Source organism: Agelaius phoeniceus, chromosome 1, assembly GCF_051311805.1.
Source record: "Agelaius phoeniceus isolate bAgePho1 chromosome 1, bAgePho1.hap1, whole genome shotgun sequence".
Taxonomy (NCBI): domain Eukaryota; kingdom Metazoa; phylum Chordata; class Aves; order Passeriformes; family Icteridae; genus Agelaius; species Agelaius phoeniceus.
Window position 1 is genome coordinate 14,297,619 of NC_135265.1, and position 23,516 is coordinate 14,321,134.

The following is a 23,516-nucleotide window of genomic DNA, read 5'->3' on the forward strand; positions in this document are numbered from 1 at the left end:
TTAGGTTCATTGGTGTTTACTACAGTTCTAAACTTCTTCAGCCATCTGTCATGGGTGCAGACAGCATTATTTGCTCCGTGGTTAGACCCTTGACTCTGGGAGTTACTGCTTGGATTAGTATCAAAGGCAGTACCTATTGATCTGAAATTTTCAAGGAAAAGCAGAATAATATACATACTAGCAATAAATAATGGAAGATGTAACCTTGTAAATGCTATTTTCTCTGAAGCAATATCACTGTTTTGAGTTATTTTCATAAAGGCAGAACTATGTCTTTTCGCAGTAAAAGAGAGATGAGCCTCCTTTACAGTAGTACCACTCTGACACTTACATTAGCTGAGACAGTTCTATACTGAGATATATGTCCTAATTGATCTTTTAAATCCTGTTCAAACTGATCCAGTAATGTGATACAATTATTTAAATACTCGTGCTTATCTTGATTAACATAATTGAATGAATTAGTGCTGCTTTTTAATCAATTGCATATCCTAAATTAGGATCCTTTAAATATGAGGCAAAACCTGTAATTTTGTTGAAAATTCCATGATAAAGACAGTGAACAACTTGTTTGTGTTCCCAAAAAAGTGGGAACTGTGTGATGACAGCAGTAGAAACTCTCACAGCTTCCTCTGAAGCAAGTGAGGGTGGCGAGCTATGCTCAGCATAGCCATGCACACGGGACTGAGGTGAGAATAGCCAAAGAGCCACCATGTCTGTGTAAGAAGTCACTGGGAACAACAGTATCAGCATATAGGCTTCTCTTTTCTTGTATTAGAAAACATCTAACTTCCTCTGAAATGGAATAATTTTTATGAGCAGATGCTTTCAGTTTGAGGTGGGGAAGACAATGTGCTAGCTCATCACAGGGAGTTCAGCCATTTGGGGTAGGTTGGGGGTGGGTGTAGTTGATACCTTCTGTTACCCATATCAGCTACTGTTTGCTTTCCAAATGAGAGATTTCAGCAACACTCTTGGGAAAACTGTGTATGAGAAAAGCTTGCACTCTTGAAGACTTGAGAACTTAACTACTGGAGGTCATGGGCCAAATTGTTGTATATCTAAATGCCATAGCAACTTTAGACAGTCAACTTGGCTTTTATCATACTTTCTTGTAATGAATGAGAAGGGAATTATTTGGATGACAGACTGATTACCTTAGGAATGGAATAATTTCCTAAATTCTGGGTCAGAACATTGACCTTTCTATTTTCTCTTATTCAAACAAATGTTATCTCTCTGTTTACTCCCCTTCTACAGATCATGCAAATGAGCTCAAAGTGACTAATTCAGCTTAATGTATTAATATTAGTTCTGAAGCTTATTGTTGCTTTTGTAGGAGCTGCTCTGCTGTTAAATACAAAGGTGACCAAATGTTTTATTTTAGATAAGTACTTTAAAAAAAAGTTGCCCAGAGTCTATTTGACTTATAATTTTATTTTTCCATCGTGTACTCCAGCCTTTCAAGATCACAATGCTTGGAAAGGATAAAGCAATGATCTCATCCATTTCAGCACTACAGTGTTTTAAAGAGCCATTACCCTCTTTTTTAAGGAGTGTGTTGTACTACTTTAACATGTTAGTCTAAAATTATAGACTTTCTTGAGACAACTTCTCAAAACAGATCCAGATGTGTTATTAAATACCGATGACACCAAAAAAATGCAGAATTGGTTTAAAATACATGTGTAGGAAAATACTTAGATACATTCATCAGTGTGTTTTCAGTCTTCTCCATCTGGGAGCTGTTGGTTCCAAACCACAGCAGTGCAAAGTGCAACTGTACGTGGGCCATTGTTGAAAAGAGAGTTTTCACCTGAGGGAGATGGGTTGTGCAGCCTACATAAACAAAAGGCTTTGCATACAGAGAAGCCTCTGAGCCACAAGGCAGCAGTCAACTCTGACCTGGTTAGGACAGAAAGAGAGGAAAAGCCCATCCTTGGAGAAGTGTGTGCTATGAGGTGATAAGTAGTTTGCATTTCTCATTACCAAGCTGATGGCATGGTTGAGGACAGGGAATGAAGTGCTGATGTGATGGGGGACTGTTGGTTACTTTAAGGAAGTATAAAGGAACATGGAGTTTGCAGTGGAAGTAATGGATGCTGATGGAAATCTGGCAGCTCTGAGGATATTCAGAGGAGCTCAATGCCTCAGAAACCCACTAATATATTATAAAAATAGTCCTGTAAACCTCACCAACTCCAGTTTCTCCCAGACTATTAATGACCTGTGACACAGGAGTCCAGTTACCTGTGGCAGATACCTTCAGTCTCCTCCCTGGGTGGGAGGCAGATGTCATTCCATGGAGCACAAGTGGCTCTGATGGTACCTGTGGGTGCCTGGCCCATCCCTTCCTGCTGAGGCCCATCAGGTGAAGGTCATTTCTCTGTACTTGAGCAGTGCAACAGCACTGGACTTTTTGCCCCACTGGGTTTGTCCTGCCAGTAAACAAAGTACTTGACTGCCTGTGAGTGTTCAACAGCATCAGGCAGCTGAACAGACACAAAAAGTGATAGTGCTGGAATGAGAGGACACTGTCTATTAAGCAGCATAACATTTCTGCTCAAGGCCATTTGAATGACACACTGTTAGGGTTTAAATAACTGCCTAAATGTTGCAATATCAAGCTGTGTCTAAAATTCACTGGTTCTGTAACCTGAGCCAAAGCTTTATGGAAGGGATTTTTGTATTTGTTTATTTTAGGATGGCTTTCTCAGGCATCATAGCTTTTCTTTTTTTTCTTTTATGTGGTGCTTTTTATGTGTTTGTATTTCAAAACGTGAGGTACAAGAGGCTTTTAAGGGCAATACTATAGGCCTGATGTTGCATGGGAAAAAAAAGATAAAAATAACATAAAATTTAATTAATCCATTTTAATCCTGCTGGTGTTAATTCCAGTCAAAGTGCAGAAATGTGTATCTGGACATGCAGAATTGCATGGAATTACAGTGTGTCTGCTAATATTTAAGCCCTTGATGTTGCTATGACACTTTTATACCAATGAGGATTCTTTTGGGGCTGATTTTTCTGTTTTGTACCAAAGCTGAGCCTGTGTTTTCTGTGCTTTTCTGGATAGGTCTGCTGAGGCTTACTTTGTACCAGTTCCAGACTTCGGGGGACTTGGTTGTAATTTGTTCCACATCTTGTATTTTTGCCTAGTCACATCTTGATTAACAGACACACCCACCCCTTCAATAACAAAACCACAGCTCTGTAGCCCTAAATGCCATGGGAGTGAACAATCCAATTTAAAAAAAAGCATTTTAAATCCATGGAAAACACTACAGCTGCTTGCCAGTCCTGCTTGTGGAAGCACACCAGTGATCCAAAAAAGCCCACAAAGATGCTTAGGGACAAAAGTTGGTGCTTTATTTCATCATATTCAATACAATAATTGGTGCTGAAAATGGGAGGTGGCAAATTCCATTCACAAATACATTCATCTCCAGTCATGCTGGATCTATTTGAATGACAGGAAAAATCTGGTTTTGAGAGAGCAGCTCAGCAAAATGTACTTAAAATATTTAGGAGTCAAATAAAAATGTGCTTGATTTTCTAAAGATAACAGCTAACTAGGTCATAATATATACACTACCTGACTTGGCTGAGTATAGCTTTAATTACATGCACAAATTTGTGAAAAGTAAATAATTACATGATTTTCATAGAGGAAAGACTCCAGGAGTCCTAATAATATATTTATACATGGCTTGATAACTAAAGGCTCAGAAGAGCTGGGGTTTTTTTCTGCTTGGCTGTTTTCTGCTGTTTGTTGGTGTGTAGGTCTTGTCTCTATAGAAAAAAAAAATCTTTTTTTTTCTCTTTAATGTACTTATTTCTTATCCCTGTAGTCAAGTCCTTGACCTTTTCAAAGCCATACTAAATTTTAAATAGTCTAAGATTCTTTAGGAAACATTTTTATTGCTATAACTTTGACCATAGCATATTAATATTACATGAAAAAATGAATAACAGACTTTATTCAAAACAAACATTGTAAAGTTTATATCAGTCAGTGTAAATTATGTAGAATTACTCAACATATTAGTGAGAAAGAGAAGTATTGTAATAATTCTTTCTATTATTAATCCATTTCAAGCATCTATTTTAGGACATTTTATGCAAGATATTAGGCAATATCTAATGGAGTATTGCAGCAGACAAAAACCTTAGAAGCTAAATTGCAGTTTTTCCTATCTCACAATCTCTTTCAGAGAGGAACCCAAAATTATTATTATAATAACTTTTAGGAAAGTGTATCCACAGGTAATTTCTCTTTACCTGTGTAGTTAATATCCATTTTATATATCAAATCTGCAAAGGATTTAATAAAATACCAGCAATTTTTGCTAAGGTTTAGGCTCTAACTTTAACATTTTTTTTATTTTTAACTTTTTTATCCACTAGCTTTAATCTACTGTTATATTTGAAATTTAAAAATGAAGATATAAGATTTTAAAATAAAATTAAGTCATTTTAGTTAGTAAAGAAACATATTTATAGCTCACAGTGAGCATAAATTCCTCAAGCAGAATTTCAGGGCTTAGTGGTTTGTTTTTGTCATACTGAAGATTTTCCTTCTGCTGCTCCTAATAGAGAACAGAAATCATTGTTCCATTCTGCTCAGCTTCCTACATATACACCACAGAAAGGTACAGAAAGGGATTTTCTTATTACATGTTGCTTGAGTTAATACATGCACCTGTTGGCAATTTCTAAAAGACATGCTGCTATATGTTCTCTTCACCATAGCAACATAAACACAAAGATGGAAGTAAAAATAGTTTTCAAGGACATCTCCCTGAGACACTGAATGTCTTTTATCATTCTGAATTTTGATATACACAGTTACTGGATTGTCTGTCATCTGTGCCAAGTACATTTACACATAAAGCAGGCAAGGTCATTTAATCTTATCTATTTCTAATTAATGCTGCACTATGAGAACCACAGATTTTTGGGGGGCCTTGTGCGTGCCAAGTTCCCAGGTGAACTTGAAACTTCTTGGTTAAACACAGAGCTTAATCTAGGAAAAAAAAAAAAAAAGCGCATTTATTTTAATAAAATAGTGGGGTTTTTTAATAGCTGGGAAAGTACTAAGGGACTTGCTCCTTTAGTAATCTCCTTGTTAACTATTTCTTTATCAACCCAAAGCGTTCTGTGAGTCTGAGTAAGCACTTCTCCCAGCTTGTCCCCCTGGCTCCTGGCTGTCAGATAGGAATGCCATTGCCACTGGTAGATCTCCTGTCCCCTGAACTGGCTGGGTCTCCCTGGAAAGCCCTGGATGGCCCCATGATCTCCTCTCTGTAATTCAGTGGCAGCTTTGACCTGTGCCATTCCTGAGGGATCCCTGCTGCCTCCACACAGGACTCCCCTGTGTGGGTAGAAATGCCACTGTGCATTTCACTACAGGGACAGGAGCTGTGTCGGCAGCCCCTGGGATAGGCAGGAAAAGAGAGGAGGGACATTTGTCCCTAAAATATCTTGCTCTAGCCTGCTGATAATGGTCACTGCAACTTGAGGCATGAGGGTTGCATGTTCTGTTACAGAGCTACTCTGTAACAAAAAATGTTGTTTGCATAGAGTGAGAAGGTAGAAACTTTAAACTTTGCAGCCCTGGTTTTAAATTAATGCATCTTTGGGAAGAGAGCTGTGTAATTTCATCTATCTTAAAGCACAGTTTTATATGCTGAATATTGTTTAACAATGCTGAATGCACTATCATTGCCACTTAAATGTATTGTGGAAGACATGAGCATACATTTATTTGTATAACTCAGCCTTGATTGTTATTGTGGCCTTGACCACATCCTAATTTAAAAGGTCAGTGCTTGTCATACATCTCATTGCAAGCAAAGCCAGAGTTCTTATCAATCTATTCTGTGAGGACCGAGCTGTTGCCAGCTTTGTTGGATGGTTTCAGGTTGTTATAATTGTACTTAGCCTTGTGTTGATATCAGTGTTATAATTACTTTGTTATGTGTGTTCCTGTAAACATTTTTTTGCTCTGTTGAAAGATCTGAAAATAGTGCAACATTCTTAATTTTCTCCATTTTATGCTATCATAAATGGACTGGGTATTTATATAGATGTGTGTTTAGGAATGGATTTTATTAAAATATATGTGTATAAAAGCATACTATGAGAACTGAGACAAAATTACCAATTCGTTTTTGAAGAGCAGTTATTTATTATATAAATATTTTTTGTTTAGTTACTTTAATCAACAGCACATTGAAAAGTTTTATCACTGTATGGAGATTTGTGTTTTACTGAGCAAGTTAAAGGTCCAAAATGGAATATATTAAGTCTTTATATCATCATAACCACATATTGAGGGCATTCACAATGAGGTTTTGAATGAAAAGTTTTGAAAGAATTGCCTTTTCATTAATAAAATGGTTTTATGATATGGAATTTATGATCGCATACAAAGGGAAGATTTTTGTGTCTCATTGACATATTTTTGGAAATGAGATAATAGATTCAATTATATGAACAGCTTATTCTAGATGTGAACAACATTCAGACTAAATATATGTCCTTTCCAGATTAGCTAAGTATTGCAAATCCTCTTAGTTTAACAGGGCATACCTTCAGTAAATCAGATAATGGATTTGAGATGTTTGCCTTTAGACCCATCAAATTATAAATGTCGTCCATTAGATGAAATTCTTTCTGAACTGCAGAGACTCCAGACCTGACTCCTCAGATCCTGTCATTCTGGCCATGCACTACAGCAGGCAGACAGGAGTGACAGCTCCTGCCTCTATTGAGCCATTGGTTCCGCTGTGCATTAAAAAGAAATATCTCTGAAGTTACATTTTGATCTTAGTCCATTCATACTGCATTAGGACTTTCAGAGCCTCTGTCACTTTACTGCAGGCTTTTGTGGTAACTTCATCTGTCCACACATGTGTGTTTGCTTTCTAGGTGATGCATTTTATGGTCCTGTATAAACCTAAACTGAGCAGCAGCTCAATCTTATCTCCACCTTTTTGGTGATTTAACCATACTCTGTACTGTCAAGTTCTTTAATCCATTATATTTACAGCCAACTGAAAAAATTGAAACTGTTTTCAAATAAAGAGAAGCAATTTTGATTTCATGTCTTATCTATGATAACTACTTTCTCACATATGACATAATGTAGCTGCAAGCTTTCCAATGTTGTTGAAGTGAAACCCATGAAATTAGGAGATTGGCTGTAAAATCTTAGTTTAAATGTTTTTATTCTTTATGGGGAACTTGATATGGGAACTTCTGAGTTTCCCTCTGGTTTGCTGTAAGCTGCTTATAACCACAGAGGAGAGAATTCACAAATAAACCCTATGATTTTCAGGTAATCACTCCCTTCCATAAGCTGAGCCCTTCAATAAAATACCAAATGTCAGAAGACTCTCAATAAAGTCAAGAAAGTTAGAAATGTTGACATATGCAATAACTGAAACGCTGCTCTGTATGTGTAGCCCTTATTTAATATAGTAGGAAATCTCTGTGGGGGTTGTTGGTTTGGACATACATATGTACAGCTTATTCATCTCTAAGAAAATTTCCCACAAGGCTGACACATGATTCTGTTTTCTCAATTTGTTGCTTCATCTCACCATTCCTAAAGCATTTTTTCATTAGAAATGCTGTTTTACAGAGGTTTTTACAGAGTAAAAAGTAACCTGTTCTGAAATAGACATTTCTGTTACATTCAGGATTCTCTTAAATGAGTTCACTGTTATTCCTAGTCTGTGCTTTCACATTCTGATTATTTCACCCAGGAATCTTCTTATAATGGGAAAATTGTATCTGTTAAATTCTGAGCTGAGACTGATGCTCTGTCTGAAGTGCATTCTCATTGACAACAAATTTCTAAAAGTTGTACACCTGTTTAAAACTTGTTGTTTCTGGCTACCTGCAGGTGCGTGACTATAGTGAGACACGTCTCAAATGACAACTCTAGTTTCTAAAACTTGTCTTCTATGTGCAAAGCTTTTGGAAATCTTTTTTCTCTTGCATATATTTGTGAGCCATCTCTTTCTGCTGCAGAAATTATAATGGGGAAAAAAACAAGAGATGTTTGTTTTGAGGAAAAGCAGAGATAAAAAGGCAAAACATGCTTTTAAAAGTAAGTCTGAGACAAGCTGTATCAGTCCCAGGCTCAGACAAGTGCTTATGCTCCCTAACCTCCCCATATTTAAACTTACATATTTTGAATAGTACTGGTAATTTTAAGGAGAAAAAAACTAATGGTCTGTTTCTTTGTAAGCAAAACTTTATTAGTAAAACAACAAGAAAAGCCCATAGCATTCTTTGATTTTTATTTTGCAAAATGGAATCACAAAATCTGAAGAAAGTGATAGGTATCTCTACAAAAGTAACCTTTTCCATGGTCCAAAGTTTGAATCCAGCCATTCTGTCGGATCTTGACCTGTAATACTCTCTATTCCCAGAAAGACCATCCATTTTCACTTGCTTTTAGTATTGGCTTCAACGTTTCAAATTGTCACCTCATCAAGACCCTACTCAGAGATACAGGAGTCCTCATTGTCCACAAGAGACTTGCTGAATTTATCTCTTTGATCATATTGAACCAGAAAGTGTTTTCCCAGTCTTTGGGCCAACTGAAAAATAGGATGGTTCCACTAAGGCAGAGCATCACTTGAGTCAAAGGAGCTGCTGTATTCCTCCCCCCCTCAAATCCTTAGGGGGGTGTAGAACTTAGCATTAGCAGGGCTAGCTAACTTACAGTCTGAAAATCTGTTCCACTGACTTAATTTAAATTACAGTGTTGTAAAAGCATAACCCATTCTAGATGATTCCTTGCTCATACATTTCAGAAACAGAATTTGTAGCACAGGCCACTGTTACGGGTCAGAATTTACCCTAATTATTGTGCAAGAGCTGCTCGAACTGCGTGTTAAAACAAGTATGGCTGTATTTGTACAATAGCCACTTAAAAGACAGCTCTTTTGTGGGTGTTTTTCTGCTTTGTTTAAGACACTTTCATTTTGTTTTGTAGCCAAACACCAAGACATACTCGCAGAGTGGCAGGCACTCCGTGTCGGTGGAGGTCCAAATGCAGCGGCAGCGGCAGGAGGAACGGGAGAGTTTCCAGCAAGCCCAGCGCCAGTACAGCTCCTTGCCCAGGTATGGGAACTTCCAAAGCTCTTTGTGCCTAGGAGCCTGCAGCTAATTTCATTTGTGGTGGAAAATGTCAGACTTTGTGCAGACACTTTTGTTCAGCATTGATATCAGGTGGAATGTATTCACTGCGGAAGAGGCATAGAATTTCTTAAGTGAGAGCACGTGGTAGCTGAGAATTGCTTCAGAGAATTTCTTCAGAGCTGATTTCAGGGGAATTTGATGACATTCAGCACCCAATAGAATTGAAATATTAAAACAAACCTATTCTTTGTGGGACACCATCCAGTTTAATTTTCTGCAATTACAAAAGTCTCCTGAGCATGACATGAGGTGTCCCATTTTGATATGTCAGATGATTTTTTTTTCTCTTGCCTAATTCCTTACTGGGTAGAAATTCTATCTTTGAGATGTTACTATGGAAAAAAAATTAAAAGGGGAAAAAAATTTCAAGACCTCCAACAAAAAAACATGGAACTGAGAAAATTATCCAGGAAACCAAAGGTCTTCAAGTTTGCATATATACATTTTTTAACAGATATAGAATGCTGAAAATTAATTGATTTTTTGTGTAAACAAAACTATATTTTTTAAAAATAGTAGGTGCTTTAAAGGACTAGTTGTTTGGGCAAAATGGCTTTTACTTGATATTTATTTTAAGAATTAATAGAAGTTTAGCCAGCTTGTATTACAAATTAACTCTCATAGTTAAGCATTATGCAAATAGTCTTTGCATTTTGAAATATCAGCAATGGTTGAATGGAGAATAATTTACACCAGAGCTTGGTGTCAAATTGCTTTCCAATAAGGCTGTATTTTTTTTCATGACTTGTGTGGAAATGGTGTGGAAAAAAAAATTTGTTGTGACAAGATATGTTTTACGAGGTATAACTCTTTTTTTGGAAACAAATATAAGCCTTATAGCAAAGTTATCTAGCCATGAACTCTTATCTTAGCAGTATCTTTGAAAATAAAACAGTTTCAGATTTTCAAATGCTTTAACACCTTGCAGTGTAAAATTTTTTCTGTTAAGTTTGGAAGGTGGGAAAGGGAAATGTAAAGTTCTTGTATTTTCTGAGATCATTAGTTTCTCATCTTGAAAATCTTTATATCCCCTCTTTGTTTTATCTCTGCCTTCCTTTGGAACTGACCACACCTATTAATGCCATATTGTTTCTCCTAAGTAATTCTCTTTCAGTTATGCTAGCCCCACTCAACCATGTTCATTAATAGCTTTAAAACTATGATGCTTAAAACTTGCTTCCCCTGTTCACAATGGCTGGTAGCATTTAAAAGTTGGAATCAGTTGCAGTGCTGTTCAGTGGCAGAAATTAAAAACTCTAAGGTGAAATTTAATCTACAAGAAAATTAATCAACAAGAAATATGAAAAATAGATCATAGAACAGCTCATAGAAATGCTTGTTTTGAAAAGAGTTACTGAGAACTTTACTCAAGGTGGTTTTCAACATGAGAAATGGCTAGCAATCTAGCAATGCACGTTACTGTGTAATTAATGATAATTTAATGGATTAGTTTGAGCTCTCTGGGTGTTTCAGCTGTGCTGAGAGCAGACAGAACTGCAGGGCTAACGTTCAGCACTGTAAATACCACAATACTCCTGTAACAACATTGAGTTCTCCAGCTTTACAAACTGTTCCTACACTGTGACTGATCTTTAAAGAAATCCTACTGTTACTCTGAAAAATCTAGGTCCCAAGCTTAATGTTGCAAGCATGACTTTGTAAGGATTGAAGTTTGTACGCTGGCTTCATTCTTGAGCTTTGTTGCCTTTCATCCTGTGAATTCTCTAAGAGCCTCCTATTTTTTCCCCTTTGCACATTCAGATCTTTAGTACTGAAGGCAAATAAACTCTTGAGTCAATTTTAAAGGAACTTTCCAGAAAGACAGGGAAAGCGTGCCAACTAATTTTGAACAAGTACCAGAAAACAGTCAGTAAATTAAATTGGTTCAACTAGTCATCCTCTTGTCCCATGTGAAACTGTAAGAGCAAGGTTTGACTCCATGTTAATTTTGTATTACTTAAAATTTATCTTGCTCTAGATCAGGAACCTGACAGTTTCGTAGCCTACAGAGGTTCGTTCAATTTGCTCTTGTTCCAGGGAGTGATAAAACATGACTCAGAAGCATTGTTGCTTTGGCAAAGTTGGATATGAGATTACAAATAACAGCTATAAAAATTTTGTAAGAATTTACATTATGTTGTAACTTTTTCTGCAATAATTCACATTCATCTTGCATAATATTTTTCATCCAGAGGCCTCAGAATCAGTTATGAAATAAGGTAGATATGGTAATTTTTAAATTATACATGTAGAAGGAAGATTGCAAAAGCATTGGGTGACTTTTTACTTTTAGTAATGGTAGAAAAATTTTCCAGTTCTCCTGTCCCTCTGCTGCATATTCATTGGATGAGGCACACTGTCATATGTGATGACATGAAAAACCAAGCCATATATAAACAACTAAATTATTTTCTTATTGATTTATGTCGCAATATATTTTATTTTATTGCTTGATTCTCATACTCTAATTTTAATCTCAAAGTGGGTATCTCTTTTGCTGCAGCAGAAAATTGTTTTACTTTATCACCACCAATCTTATTTTAAATTCATACAAGCATCTAGCAGTTTGATAGTAAATTAAAGTTATTTCAAAACCATAATCTGTCTTCAAAATAATGTGGTGATTTATTGTGAAAAGAGATAAGAATTTGTAATTCCTGTGTGTATTTGGCCTATTTATCTACTCCCTGGAGCCAAAAAATGAGTAAAAAATGTTCTCTCTCCCTCTTCTTTTACAAAAGCTATAGCAGACTGGGAAACACTCCTTATAGCACTAAATTCCTTAGTTCTGGACATGAGAGAAAGAAACTGGAACTACCTCTCAGTAATGGGCTTTACCTTCTGACTTGTGCAGTGTTAGGGCACAGGTGTTTTAAGGACCTGCCTGTTGCACTTGATTAAATAATCAAGTGTCAGTCTAGATTCAAATCTTTCATGAGTGACTTTACAACTGTTGGCTGTCACCTGCATTCTTAGGAAGCACAGAAACACCTATGGTCTTTCCTAGCCTGCAACTGAATTATAACACTTTTCTTGAGAACATGAGGGGAATTATAGCTGGATGGGTTTTCATGGTGTATTCCTCCTGCAGAGGCCTAGAAATATAGTTCAGCTCTCTAGGAATTGTTCTCCCAACAAGAGAGACAAGAAATCATTTTGGGGCAGAAGAGAACTGTGACTCTAGAAAGTGACTTCTGGAGAATGCCATCTCTGGGCATGACAGAAGCTGCTTTCTTTCCAGTCATTGTTGTCAATAACAGTCAAAGGTGAACCAGAACATTTGTCTTAAAAACCTTTTCATTTTTCTTTCAGGCAAAGCAGGAAAAATGCCAGTTCTGTATCTCAAGACTCCTGGGAGCAGAGTTATTCCCCTGGAGAAGGGTTCCAGACTGCGAAGGAAAATCCCAGATATTCCAGCTACCAGGGATCAAGGAATGGCTATATGGGGGGACATGGCTTTAATGCCAGGGTGATGCTAGAAACACAAGAACTGCTCCGTCAAGAGCAGAGGCGGAAAGAACAACAACTGAAAAAAAAAACTTCTTCTGAAGGGCCTAGCAACTATGACTCATATAAGAAAATTCAGGACCCTAATTATGCCCCTCCTAAAGGTCCTTTCAGACAAGATGTACCGCCTTCACCATCTCAGGTAGCGAGGCTGAACAGATTGCAAACACCAGAAAAGGGAAGACCGTTCTATTCTTGAGGTGAAGAAAAGGAGGATCAGCTTTCCATGCAATAAGGAACATTTTCATATAAAGACTTCTATTTTGAAAACTTTTTACGCTGATGGTACTAAGGAATATATCCGTTTTCTATTTCAGTGCCTTTGGAAATCTGGGCAAAGCAGTGGTGGGCCTTACGTCTTTGTCGTTCTGTCCCAAGTGTTGAATCCATGGAAGGGCATTCCACCATTTGACAATCATAGTGGAAGTGAGCAGCACTGTCCCTGCCTTCCCAGTTCTCTAGCCCAGTCCTGTAGCTGTCAATGGCTTTTTGCTAGGATTTGTTGTAATGTGTTTTACTTTGCAGTGACTTATTATACCAACATGCAGCTTTGTGGCATAAAATTAATGAATTTGAGGTTGAAGGAAGCATTGACATGTCCTGTATTATTTCTCTTGGGTCAGAAGGAGGTGTACATATTGCTCTTGAGTGGATAAGGCTGAGCTCTACTCTGAATTGCAGTTGGAGTTCTGATATGTTTTATGATGGAGTCATTACCAGTCTTTGTTGATCAATATTTAAGTGTCTATATGCTGAAAAACTATCCTTCTTCTATTATGCACATACGCACTCTTTTTTTTCTCTCTCTCTCCCCACTCTGAGCTTATTAAAAAAGCCTTTATCCTGACTCATAAGGAAAACAATATTAAGCTTTCAGTTATCCTGAGAATCCTGTTCCAATTGCCTTATAATCTTAATGCACAGTCCATTACAAATGAAATAACTGGAGAGAGATTATTTATACAGACACAGGGAAGCCTTTGATAAGTATATTTCACTATTTTATTAAAGATGGGAAATTATGAACACACATGCAATTGAGTTCTGCTTTGCTTTGCTTCTAAATTAATTTGGTCATATGACATTTGTATCTAGGAAGAGAACTAGGGAGGGTGTCATGTCAGCTCATCTAGTACACAGTAGTCTTTGGACAAATTTTGGAGATAGCTCCAAGTAAGAGCAGAGGAAATCAAAGTTTTTCTTTGGATCAAATACCTGTAAAGAGAACGATTCCCTCTTTTTAGGCATTGTGAATCTTTGTGGACAATTTCCTTTGTGCTTCCATATACCATATTGTTACATCGTGATGCTACATTAAAAAGAAACCTTTAAGTACATGAATGAGAGATAAATGGAGACAAGCTGTTACACATCATCCTGAAAACATGTCAGTATCCAAAAATTACTAAGAAAATGATTGCTCTAGCAGAGAGTAATATTCGAATGTGCATATGGGATATGAGAATTTCTTTTGCAGCAGCTGTTTTTCTGTTTGTTGGTCTGAACTTCATGTATTGTAAAAAAATATAGCTGGGTTGCTGAAGTGCCTGCAAATCCTGATGTGAAAAGGCTTGAGAATGGATCTCAGCATATTGTGTAAAAAAAGGAGAGAAAGCAAGAAAAAAAATCATGTATTGCGTGATTTAAAAAAAAAAAAAAGCCTATTTTTTTTTACTGGCACATTTTATTTTTGCGCCAACTCATTTCTAGAATGTATGTGAAATATCAGCACACATATCTGTCTTTTATGCCTGTTTGTTAACAGTTTTTGTTGTTAATAATGTACTCCATGTTTAAAAGTTCTTAGTGTAAGCACAGTGACGTTGGATGACAGTAGCTTTTTTACACAGAATTTACAAAACTGTGTAAAATGGCTTTCCTTGTACATATGAAATTTAGAATAAAAGGCTGTTTCCATCCTTGTCTTGGTATTGCCTGTAGACCCCTATGAAAGCTGCTGCAGATATTGAGTTCAAAAAATTCCCAACAGATGTTGTTTTATACTATTCCTAATGGTTTGTGTGTGTGTGTCATCCTCTCAACATGAAGAGAAGAGAAGAAAAGAGAAGAAAAGAAAAGAAAAGAAAAGGAGAAGAAAAGAAAAAAGAGAAGAAAAGAGAAGAAAAGAGAAGAAAAGAGAAGAAAAGAAAAGAAAAGAAAAGAAAAGAAAAGAAAAGAAAAGAAAAGAAAAGAAAAGAAAAGAAAAGAAAAGAAAAGAAAAGAAAAGAAAAGAAAAGAAAAGAAAAGAAAAGAAAAGAAAAGAAAAGAAAAGAAAAGGAGTTTACAACCCATCTGAGCACCTGAAGGCTGTCCTCAGAGGCAAAACCCACATTGTTTAATGTGTTGTGTTATTTTAGGCCATACCTATGACATTTAAGAGGCACTTTTTTAAGACTGACCTCTGTGGTAAAAATCTTCTTTTCTGTAGCATGGAGTCCTTTTCCCAAGGACAGCACTGTCAGAAGGACACCCACTGCAATCTGGCCCAATCCAGGCATGTGTTTGGAACCCCCTCTGCATTTTTTCTGTGTTTTGGGGTCTGATGGGAGCCCTTCACAGGAATGTTGGCATGGTGGAAAATGGCAGAAGGCAGATTTATGAATAAAGCAATATTTACACTGCCAATAATCCTCTGTTTCCCCCATTAGTATTGGAGCTGAGTCTGGTTTTCTCCTTCTTCCCCTCATTTCTCATTTTGTTGGTTACTGCAGGAATGTCAATCATGATTCTGTGTATGCATGACATCAAGGTGTTGCCATGGCAATAACAGTGTCAAATTATTCACTGTGACTTTAGAGTGGGATCTCAAGGGGAAGAACAACAGGATCTGTAGGGTGGACAGGCAGCTTTCAGTGCCCAAATAAAGTAAAGGCAGGATTTTCCAAAAGACTTGAACTGTAGTCTCATGCATTTGGGCGTGGGGAAATAATTGCATTTGCAGTTTTGCAGGCCTTGCTGTCTCATCTCCTGACTGCACTCCCAGATTACATAGTTTGTCATTTCTGCAGATTTATTTGCACTGGCAAATAATTGCAAGTGCTAAAAAAATGCATCAACAGGAATAGAAAACAGGTTGAAGTCCTTTTCAAAACAAGACCTTTGATAAACTGTTGTAGGAAAAAGGGCATGTGTTTGGAAAAGTATGAAGTACAGGATGTTTTATGTGTGAGGATGGCATATGTTAAAGTTTACTCTTCTATGAAACTCCTCTTCAAGGTGTTAACAATTTACCATAATTAGATGTGTTCATGAAAGAAGGCAGATGTTCTCTTTGGGCTGTGTCTGTGTTATGTTAGTAAAGAATAAGGTCTTTTTCTGGCTTTGTCACCCTGTCTTCTTCCTGACATAGTGTAGACAGGATTTCTAATATTAACTCCCGTAAGTTGCAAAGGGTGATAAGGAAGTGGGAGGGAGATATTTTAATAGAAAATGACCTTTAGTTCTGCCTAGTGAATAGATTCAAAAGTTAATTGAGCTAACCACATTACTGCAGTAATCTGTTTGTGGATGCATTACCATTATGAGATTAAGTCTGTAACATTAGTATATTTGAGAATGGTCACAGGACAGACTGTAAGGGAGCTCACAACATCGAGGAGTGGGTGTGCAGCTTGCACATTTTGCTCTGTTGAAACCCTGAGAAAACCATCTGCAAAGCCTCCTGCATTTTATCAAAATAATTTGTTAATGCTATTGAAATTCCTTGGGAAAGTTTAATATTACTAATGCAGAATACTGCTGCCTTTCTCAAAAAACCTATTTCCCCTCTTCTTATGGGCCTCCTTGGAAGCATGAGTGCAACCCTAGTGAGTTATTGCATAGGCCAGATAGTTTAATGCATGCTTTGAGAACTCTGCCATCAAAAACAGTGAAAAATGGCGTAGAGCCCAGCTGAACATGGCTGGAAAGTACAATTGCCATTTACTGCTGGCAAACAGCTGGAAGAACAACAAAACAAAATTTAAGCCCATCATGACTGTAGATATGTGACCATGGCTGTAGATATAAGGCCTGCCTTTCAAAGCTGTGCTGATGTTTCGGTCATGTTCTCTCTGTTAATGAGTATCTGTAACACTGCATTTATCTGTTCTGGGTATTTTGAGAAGGGGAGGGTTTGGCCAGACAAGGAAGAGATGTGCCAGATTAGCAGTGTTGGCTAAACATAGGATATTCTTGAGTAATTCAAACCTTTGAACTTGGGTTATTGAGATTTAAAGTGAATTTGGCTATTGCATGTCCTGGCTTGCAAGACTGTTTTCAAAATATTTCCTAATTCTATTTGCTGTGCCTGACTGTTTCTACATCTTTCTCTCCCAAGTCCTCAGTCTAGTTAAAAATAAGCATTGTAAGGAATCTGTCAGGAATGCAAATGCAGAAAAAGACCTCATCTATTTCTTATGCTGCTGTTGTGCCATTCGATCCTAGCCTTCCAGACTCAATTTAAAATTTGACTTTAGCATGGCAGAGGAAGGGTGAGGGTCAGAAATCCACAATGGAGGCTGATTTTGTGAAAGTAGGGTTTGTGTGTGTGCATGTGTGTACATGGGAAAGGCACAGACTGGGTTAATTTGCCTTTAATTCATGTCCCTCTTCAAAAAATAACTTGTAGCATTTCTTCACTGTTTTTCCTATCTGTGCAGAAAACAGCTATGATTTGATGCACATGGTCATTGTTTCATGCCTCCTTGTAATCTCTTCTAATTTGTATCAGCATCACACTCTTTTACATCTGCTGATTAATTCTCTTGCATTTATTTGTTTCTCTAAATGACATGCAATTCATTCATATCCTAGGCTACTTCTTGCCAGTGATTGATTTTTCTCTCTTAGATTTGTAAACCTATTGTAATATTTTTCTCTCCTTAGGAGTAGTATTATCTTTTGTAATTTACACTTTAATCAATTTTAAAAATTGAGACTGGAAGCTTGAGTTGGGATTACACAAAAGCAGACTAAATAATATGGCTTTGATTTCTATTCTGCATGCAGTGCACACTTCCTAGGCACTTACAGGGACTGGACAGAATACTCTCTGAATGAGATGAAGAAAAACATTGAGCCTGGGATCTTTGGAAGAAAAAAAAATTAGGGGAAGTTTGGAAGATATTTATGCCCACTGTGTTCTGTCTACTGTGAAAAAAAGCAAAATTCCTTGTATGTGTCACTCTGCCTGACTGATAGTTTCAGAGCTCAAACTGACATGACTGTGGTTTAAAGGCAGATGGAAGAGGAAGCCACTTGCACCATTCCAGAGGATGCCAGGACCTGCTTCCCTTGCAAATAGGCTCCCAATATTCTGTTTTCAGATGCACATCTTACAGCATCCTGGAAGTCTGGAATGAGCTTACATTCACAAATTGAGCTCTCAGTGCAGTGACATCTGTCAGGGAGGGAGAGATGACAGCCACAGGTGATAATAGCTTCAGGTATTAGATTTTAATCTGCTTGTTTGTAGGGGTAATCCTTGTCTTAGAAAATTAAGGAAAAAAATTAAAAGGGAGGAGGAGTTGTAAATGTGAGTAAAAAGGTTCTCCACTTCCCTTACACCCTTGTCACTGTTGCAGCCACTGGGATTTGGTTGCCTTTTCTTCTCCTTTTTGCCCCAAAGGCATAAAAAGGAATAAACTCGACAGCAGTGACCTCAGCACAAAACTCACCACTGTCCTAGAAAGTCACTCTATTGTGTAGTGCATAAGGTGTGAATTAACAAGGCGACAAGGAGAACAACGTTTCTGTCCCTCTGTTATTTCCTCTGTGGGTTTCCCTGGAGTGTGTTTAGATTGTCAGTCCTTTGGACAAGGAGCTGTGTTTATTTTTTATCTGTAGGACAGAATAGTATTGTTGGCAATAAAAGCTGGTGACTATTTGGTGGCAGAGGGGGAGTTGATGTGAAAAGAGTTTTTTAAAGTTGATATACATGGAATTCTGCAGCAAGTGCATGATGTATTCCTAGCTGTAATTATATTCTCATTTATAAGTACATATTGCAGGGCTCTTTGCTACAGTTAAAATTAGTTTCTCAGGTCTCTTTTTTGATCTAAGGCACCACTTCTTTAAAGTTTTTAGAGATTGAAAGAAATTTCTTGTGGAAACAGGAGACACATTCCTGAAGTCACTGTTTGAAGACTGCAAACTATCAAGAGGTATTTTAAGAGATTTTCAGGAGGTGCAGCCTTCTGCCAGTAGCCCAGAACCATTATCACCTGTTTTCAGAAAGCTGGAGAAGACATTAATTTTCACTGTTCCACCGACGTAATTCTTATTCCCACTTAGAATATGCTGAAGTCTGAGACCCCCTTCTGGGTACCCATCATATTTTATATCTTCCTTAGGAGCAAAGGCAAAGCCTTGTGATAGTTCAAATGTAGCCAGGCTATTAAAAGCCAGTAGGTTCTTAGGAACAGGAATGTCTTTGCCTAAAGCTTTGCATCTAATGGTGGTGATGTGTGTTTTGCTCATTCTACCAAACATCTGTTGTTTCCTGCTGGTGACACACATCTCCCTCAGCTTTCTCAGTGTGTGGTACATTCAGGCTCTGCTCTGTGGTCCAGCCTAACCTGCAAGAACCATTTTAGTAAGTGTTTATAAATAATATTAATGATAATTTATTACTACATGATCAGTTGTTTTCTGTGCTATCAGCTACAAAAGAAGAGAGATTTACACGTGAGGAACCACTTTTGCATTTGCAAAGGAAGTTTAAGGCTGAGAAGTCTTTTCTCACTTTGGCTTCTGAAACTCATTGAAGGCTACTATCCACTGCAGCACAACAGGGACTGGAAATGGCAATGTCTTGCTTTAGTGCCTGGTTGATGATTTGCAAAAGTCTGGTTTATAATCTGGACTGAGTTAATTGCAATTTTCCACATATTGTTCCTCACTTTGAGAACTGAATAAAATAATATTAAAAATTGAAACCACTAAATTATGCAACCTGTTGCTAGTCAAAAGCTCAGTCAATACTATAGCCAGTAAAGCAGAAATAATTTGTCTTTGCATATTGCATTCTTTTTTTACAAAATAAGGCACAGCATTTTTTATGAATAGTAGCATACAGAATTTAACAATTGTTCATTCTTTTTTTTAAGTCAGTTTACATGAATAATTTTCTCATCTTCATGCAGAAATTTTCCGCGTTTTTGTTGACTAAAATATTACTAATCTAATTTCCTATTAAAAAACTCATTTCCAGCATTGCAGAGCTGAAAGGTGCTACCAAGCATTTAGTCTTCAATTTACATACAACAAACTCTGTAATCTGATGGGGGATTTCACACAAGGATGCCTGCATGCAATTATGTGGGCAAAGAAAAAATTCCATCCAAGGATCTGCTCTACAACAATTTCATCTGCTGGTCTCCCATTAAGAGTTCTATTGTTAAATTGCTTATTGATGTGGACTTAAGAGTAGAAAAATCTACACAGTGTTCTCATGCCACGTTTTCATTGCTGTTTGCATTTTCCTTTTCTTTTTCCTTTTTAATTATAATTTGCATTTGTTAGAAAGGGACAAAGTAAACAGATTGGAATAATTCATTTGAGTTAACACTCATTGACAAGAAAACATTAAGCATTCTCCAGATGAAGCATCAGTCATGAAAGACAGAAGGATAATCCTAACATTACAACTCAAGTAAATTAGTTTTTGGATATATATTCCAGCATTGCATGAAGCTGTACCAATTCTTAATACTGTCATAATAATATGCACTTCTAAATGCTGCCAGAAATCATGATTACAACAGAGAGAGGATTCACTGTTTGTGTTTATTAATGTGGGAACGTTGGAAGAGTATTTGATATTAAATGTCACAGTCTACAGTGATTGGAGCTAAACTGTAAAACTGGTTGGGAAGGTTTGTGCAGATAAATACAAATGGCAAACAGCGCTCCACACTCTGCCATGGTGGAAGTACATTCTGGAGTTATGCCTCTGGCTGCACAGAACAAGTGCAACCTTGTGAACCTGGTGCCACCCCTTTGGAAAGGAGGTGAGAGAAAGAGGAGGGTGCAGAACCAAGGTGAGCACGAGCCTGAAGCACATTTGCCCCTTCTGAGTACAAGGGAGCCATTTGTACCTTGGCTGGCCCATCTTATTTCCCAACTCAGCTGTGTTTGTCCATGGGTGGGCAATTGGGTTGTGTTTTTTTCCTAATTTGCTGAGAGTGGATACAAAATTCTGCCCCACCACTCTGTGCCAACAGCACCATCACAATTCCTTCTTAGAAGCTTTGACTCAAAAGCTGACAACATTTCTTTCAAACAGGATGGAGGAAAACAGGGCAGGGAACTACCTTGCCCTCTCTGTGTGTTAGGGAGACATTACCACAGAAGAAACCTTTGCAGTAATGTTTACTTAACTGTTGCATTTCTCTCTAATTAACTGGTGTGTTGTGAATTTCACAGTAGTGTCTTCTGCTGCACAAAGTTTTAGATGCAGGACTCAGGCTGGGAAGGAGCATCTGGAAACCTGACTTGTAGCTCTGAGGATATTTAAAAAAAAAAAGTTACAGAGCAGCTGATTTATCTCCTAGTGTCACCACGAGTGTGAGTGTTGTCCCAGTCCAGGCTAAATTATAATTGAAATGTGATTAAGGATTAATCTCCCTCTAAATACTATGTATATTTATTAAACGGTGAGTAATTTGCAATATTATGACATTTGATAGGTGATATTCAGATCCAGCTGATCCAGTTTCAGCAAAGAGCTGAGAGAACAGCAAGAGCCCTTCTATTGTCTTGAGCTGGCATTTTGAGGCAGCAATGAAAGCAGCAGAGCTGGCAATGCAGTAACCTAATGCAGAACACAGGCTTCTTCTTTTGTTAAACATCTCCTCCTCAAAATGCTGGCAAGTACACATTGTTTCCTTATCGTTCTTTCCTCTTGAGAGATTTCAATTCCATTTACCCCACGGGCCCAAATCCTCCCTGAACACACGAGTTAGACAGTAAGGAGGATTACCAGAAATAGCTCAGACAATGACCAAAAGCCATCTTCCGTGCCTTTTCTTTCCAGCCAGCCACCCAACTTTCATTATCAAGGGGATGAATACCATATCTGACTGCGTAATCAAAATCCAGTGACCTGTCAGAGCAGGCACTCTCTTGCTGTTTCCCTTTGACTAGGCTTCAGTTCTGGCACCCTTTTAACCCAGATTTCCTGACACATTGTAACTTGTAGACATTTAAGGATACAACCGCTGAGCTAATACGTTTTAGATTGTGCCCTTATAGTATATATGGCATATTTAGTGTCATGATTTCTAGTAAAATTGGAGCACCCTGATGCCAAAGAAATAGCATTTAATTTAAAGAGCACAGCAGAGTGAAAGCATATTGAATAATAGAAATCTCTGCCCAGTTTTTCCAGCAATTTTTCTGCCTGTGATATTTGCCAGCACATTCCTGATGAATGTCTAAGGTAAAAATGACTGCTCATTTGGATCTTGAATGTCATTCAACATATGGAAAGAACCACTGACTTTTCTTTAAATATAGTCCCACGCAGTCACCGTTGAAAAATACTTTATTTTTTTTTTATTTTCCCCCTCCAAATACATTACTATGCGCTTAGTGGATTAACGCTCAGCAAAGTTCAGAAAAGTCATATGAGTTGCCAAAAGGGCACATTCTCCTGTTGCAAAGTCTAAACCTAAACTCTGTTTCTTAGAGCCAACTCTGGATTTTGTAAAGAATGAGGGAGAGATTATTTTTAAATGCTTTTCCATACAGTATGTTTCCCTTTTTCCCTCTTAACTGAGTCAAAAAAGCAGCACAGCTCAACACAGACATAATATGCTCTTTGTGGGTTGGTAAGGGAAAACAGAAGGGCTGATTTCACACCTCCAGGATAACTGTGCTACCAAAAGGGGTCCCAGAGCAGGTGCCCTGGCAGGCCCCACATATCTGTATGGTTGATTTGTCTCTGGGCTTAGAAAGCAGGAAAATTTCTATGAGGAGTCCTCTCAAGGTTTTTTCAGAAGGTTACAGTAAAGAACTTCTCCATAGTTGTACCAGATTTCTAGGTGTTTTAATAAGGATTAAGTACTGAGCTGACTTATTTTAACAATAGATTTTCTGCTCTTTTAGAGAGGACATCTCAAGAAAAAAATATGTGGGATTCCTTTTATATTTTTGTCCTTTTCTTTCACAGAGGTGTGAAGTTGGTTACCTACCCACCCATTTTACCTGAGGAGGATAAAAAGTGATACCTTTTGCAGCAGACATTCCGAGGCTCCAAAAATGAGAAATGTTATTTGTCCCATTTATTAGCAAAATGTGAAAATTTCAGAAGTCGGCTTATGAGCAAGGTACCAAACCCAGCAGCGAGTAGCAGGCTGTCCCATGTATGGTGTTGGCACTAGACCTAGAGCTGTCTAATAACTTAACCAACTGTGTCTTGGCATCAGGCCCTGGAGACTTCAGTTACTCTTTTTCATTTTTGAACTGAATGAAAATTCAAATTTAGTACTGATAGCTTTCTAATTGGCTGATTCTTTTCGTATTTTCAGATTAGGCTGTGTTTCTTCGCAAGCAGACTTTTATAGACAAGTTCTTCACAGCCAGAGTTGCATCCCTACTTAGTGTGCAGAAGTAATATTTCTTAGACATCTAGTTTATGTGACAGAGAAAAAGCATCATAAGCTAGTGAAAGTTATTAATTTTTAATATTTTATTTCAAATTTTAAGGTGTGCAGTTGCTGGATAATGAAAAATACTTGGAAGCAAGCATTTGGGGGAAAATATACATGAATCAGAAGGATGCTTATTTTGTATTTTCACTTCCTATG

General features: G+C 37.5%; 1 protein-coding gene across 11 annotated transcripts in view; it reads left to right on the top strand.

Moving 5' to 3' along the window:
• PARD3 (par-3 family cell polarity regulator) overlaps positions 1–16,044 on the top strand; it is a 446,494-nt gene extending 430,450 nt beyond the window's left edge. For all 11 annotated transcript variants that reach the window (XM_077173197.1, XM_077173317.1, XM_054645709.2 and 8 more), the window contains 2 exons: positions 9,014–9,141; positions 12,532–16,044. In XM_077173197.1, the coding sequence (XP_077029312.1) occupies positions 9,014–9,141; positions 12,532–12,925 (522 nt within the window). In that variant the 3' untranslated portion in view covers positions 12,926–16,044. The remainder of the gene's footprint in view (positions 1–9,013; positions 9,142–12,531) is intronic.
• Positions 16,045–23,516: the final 7,472 nt, after the last annotated feature.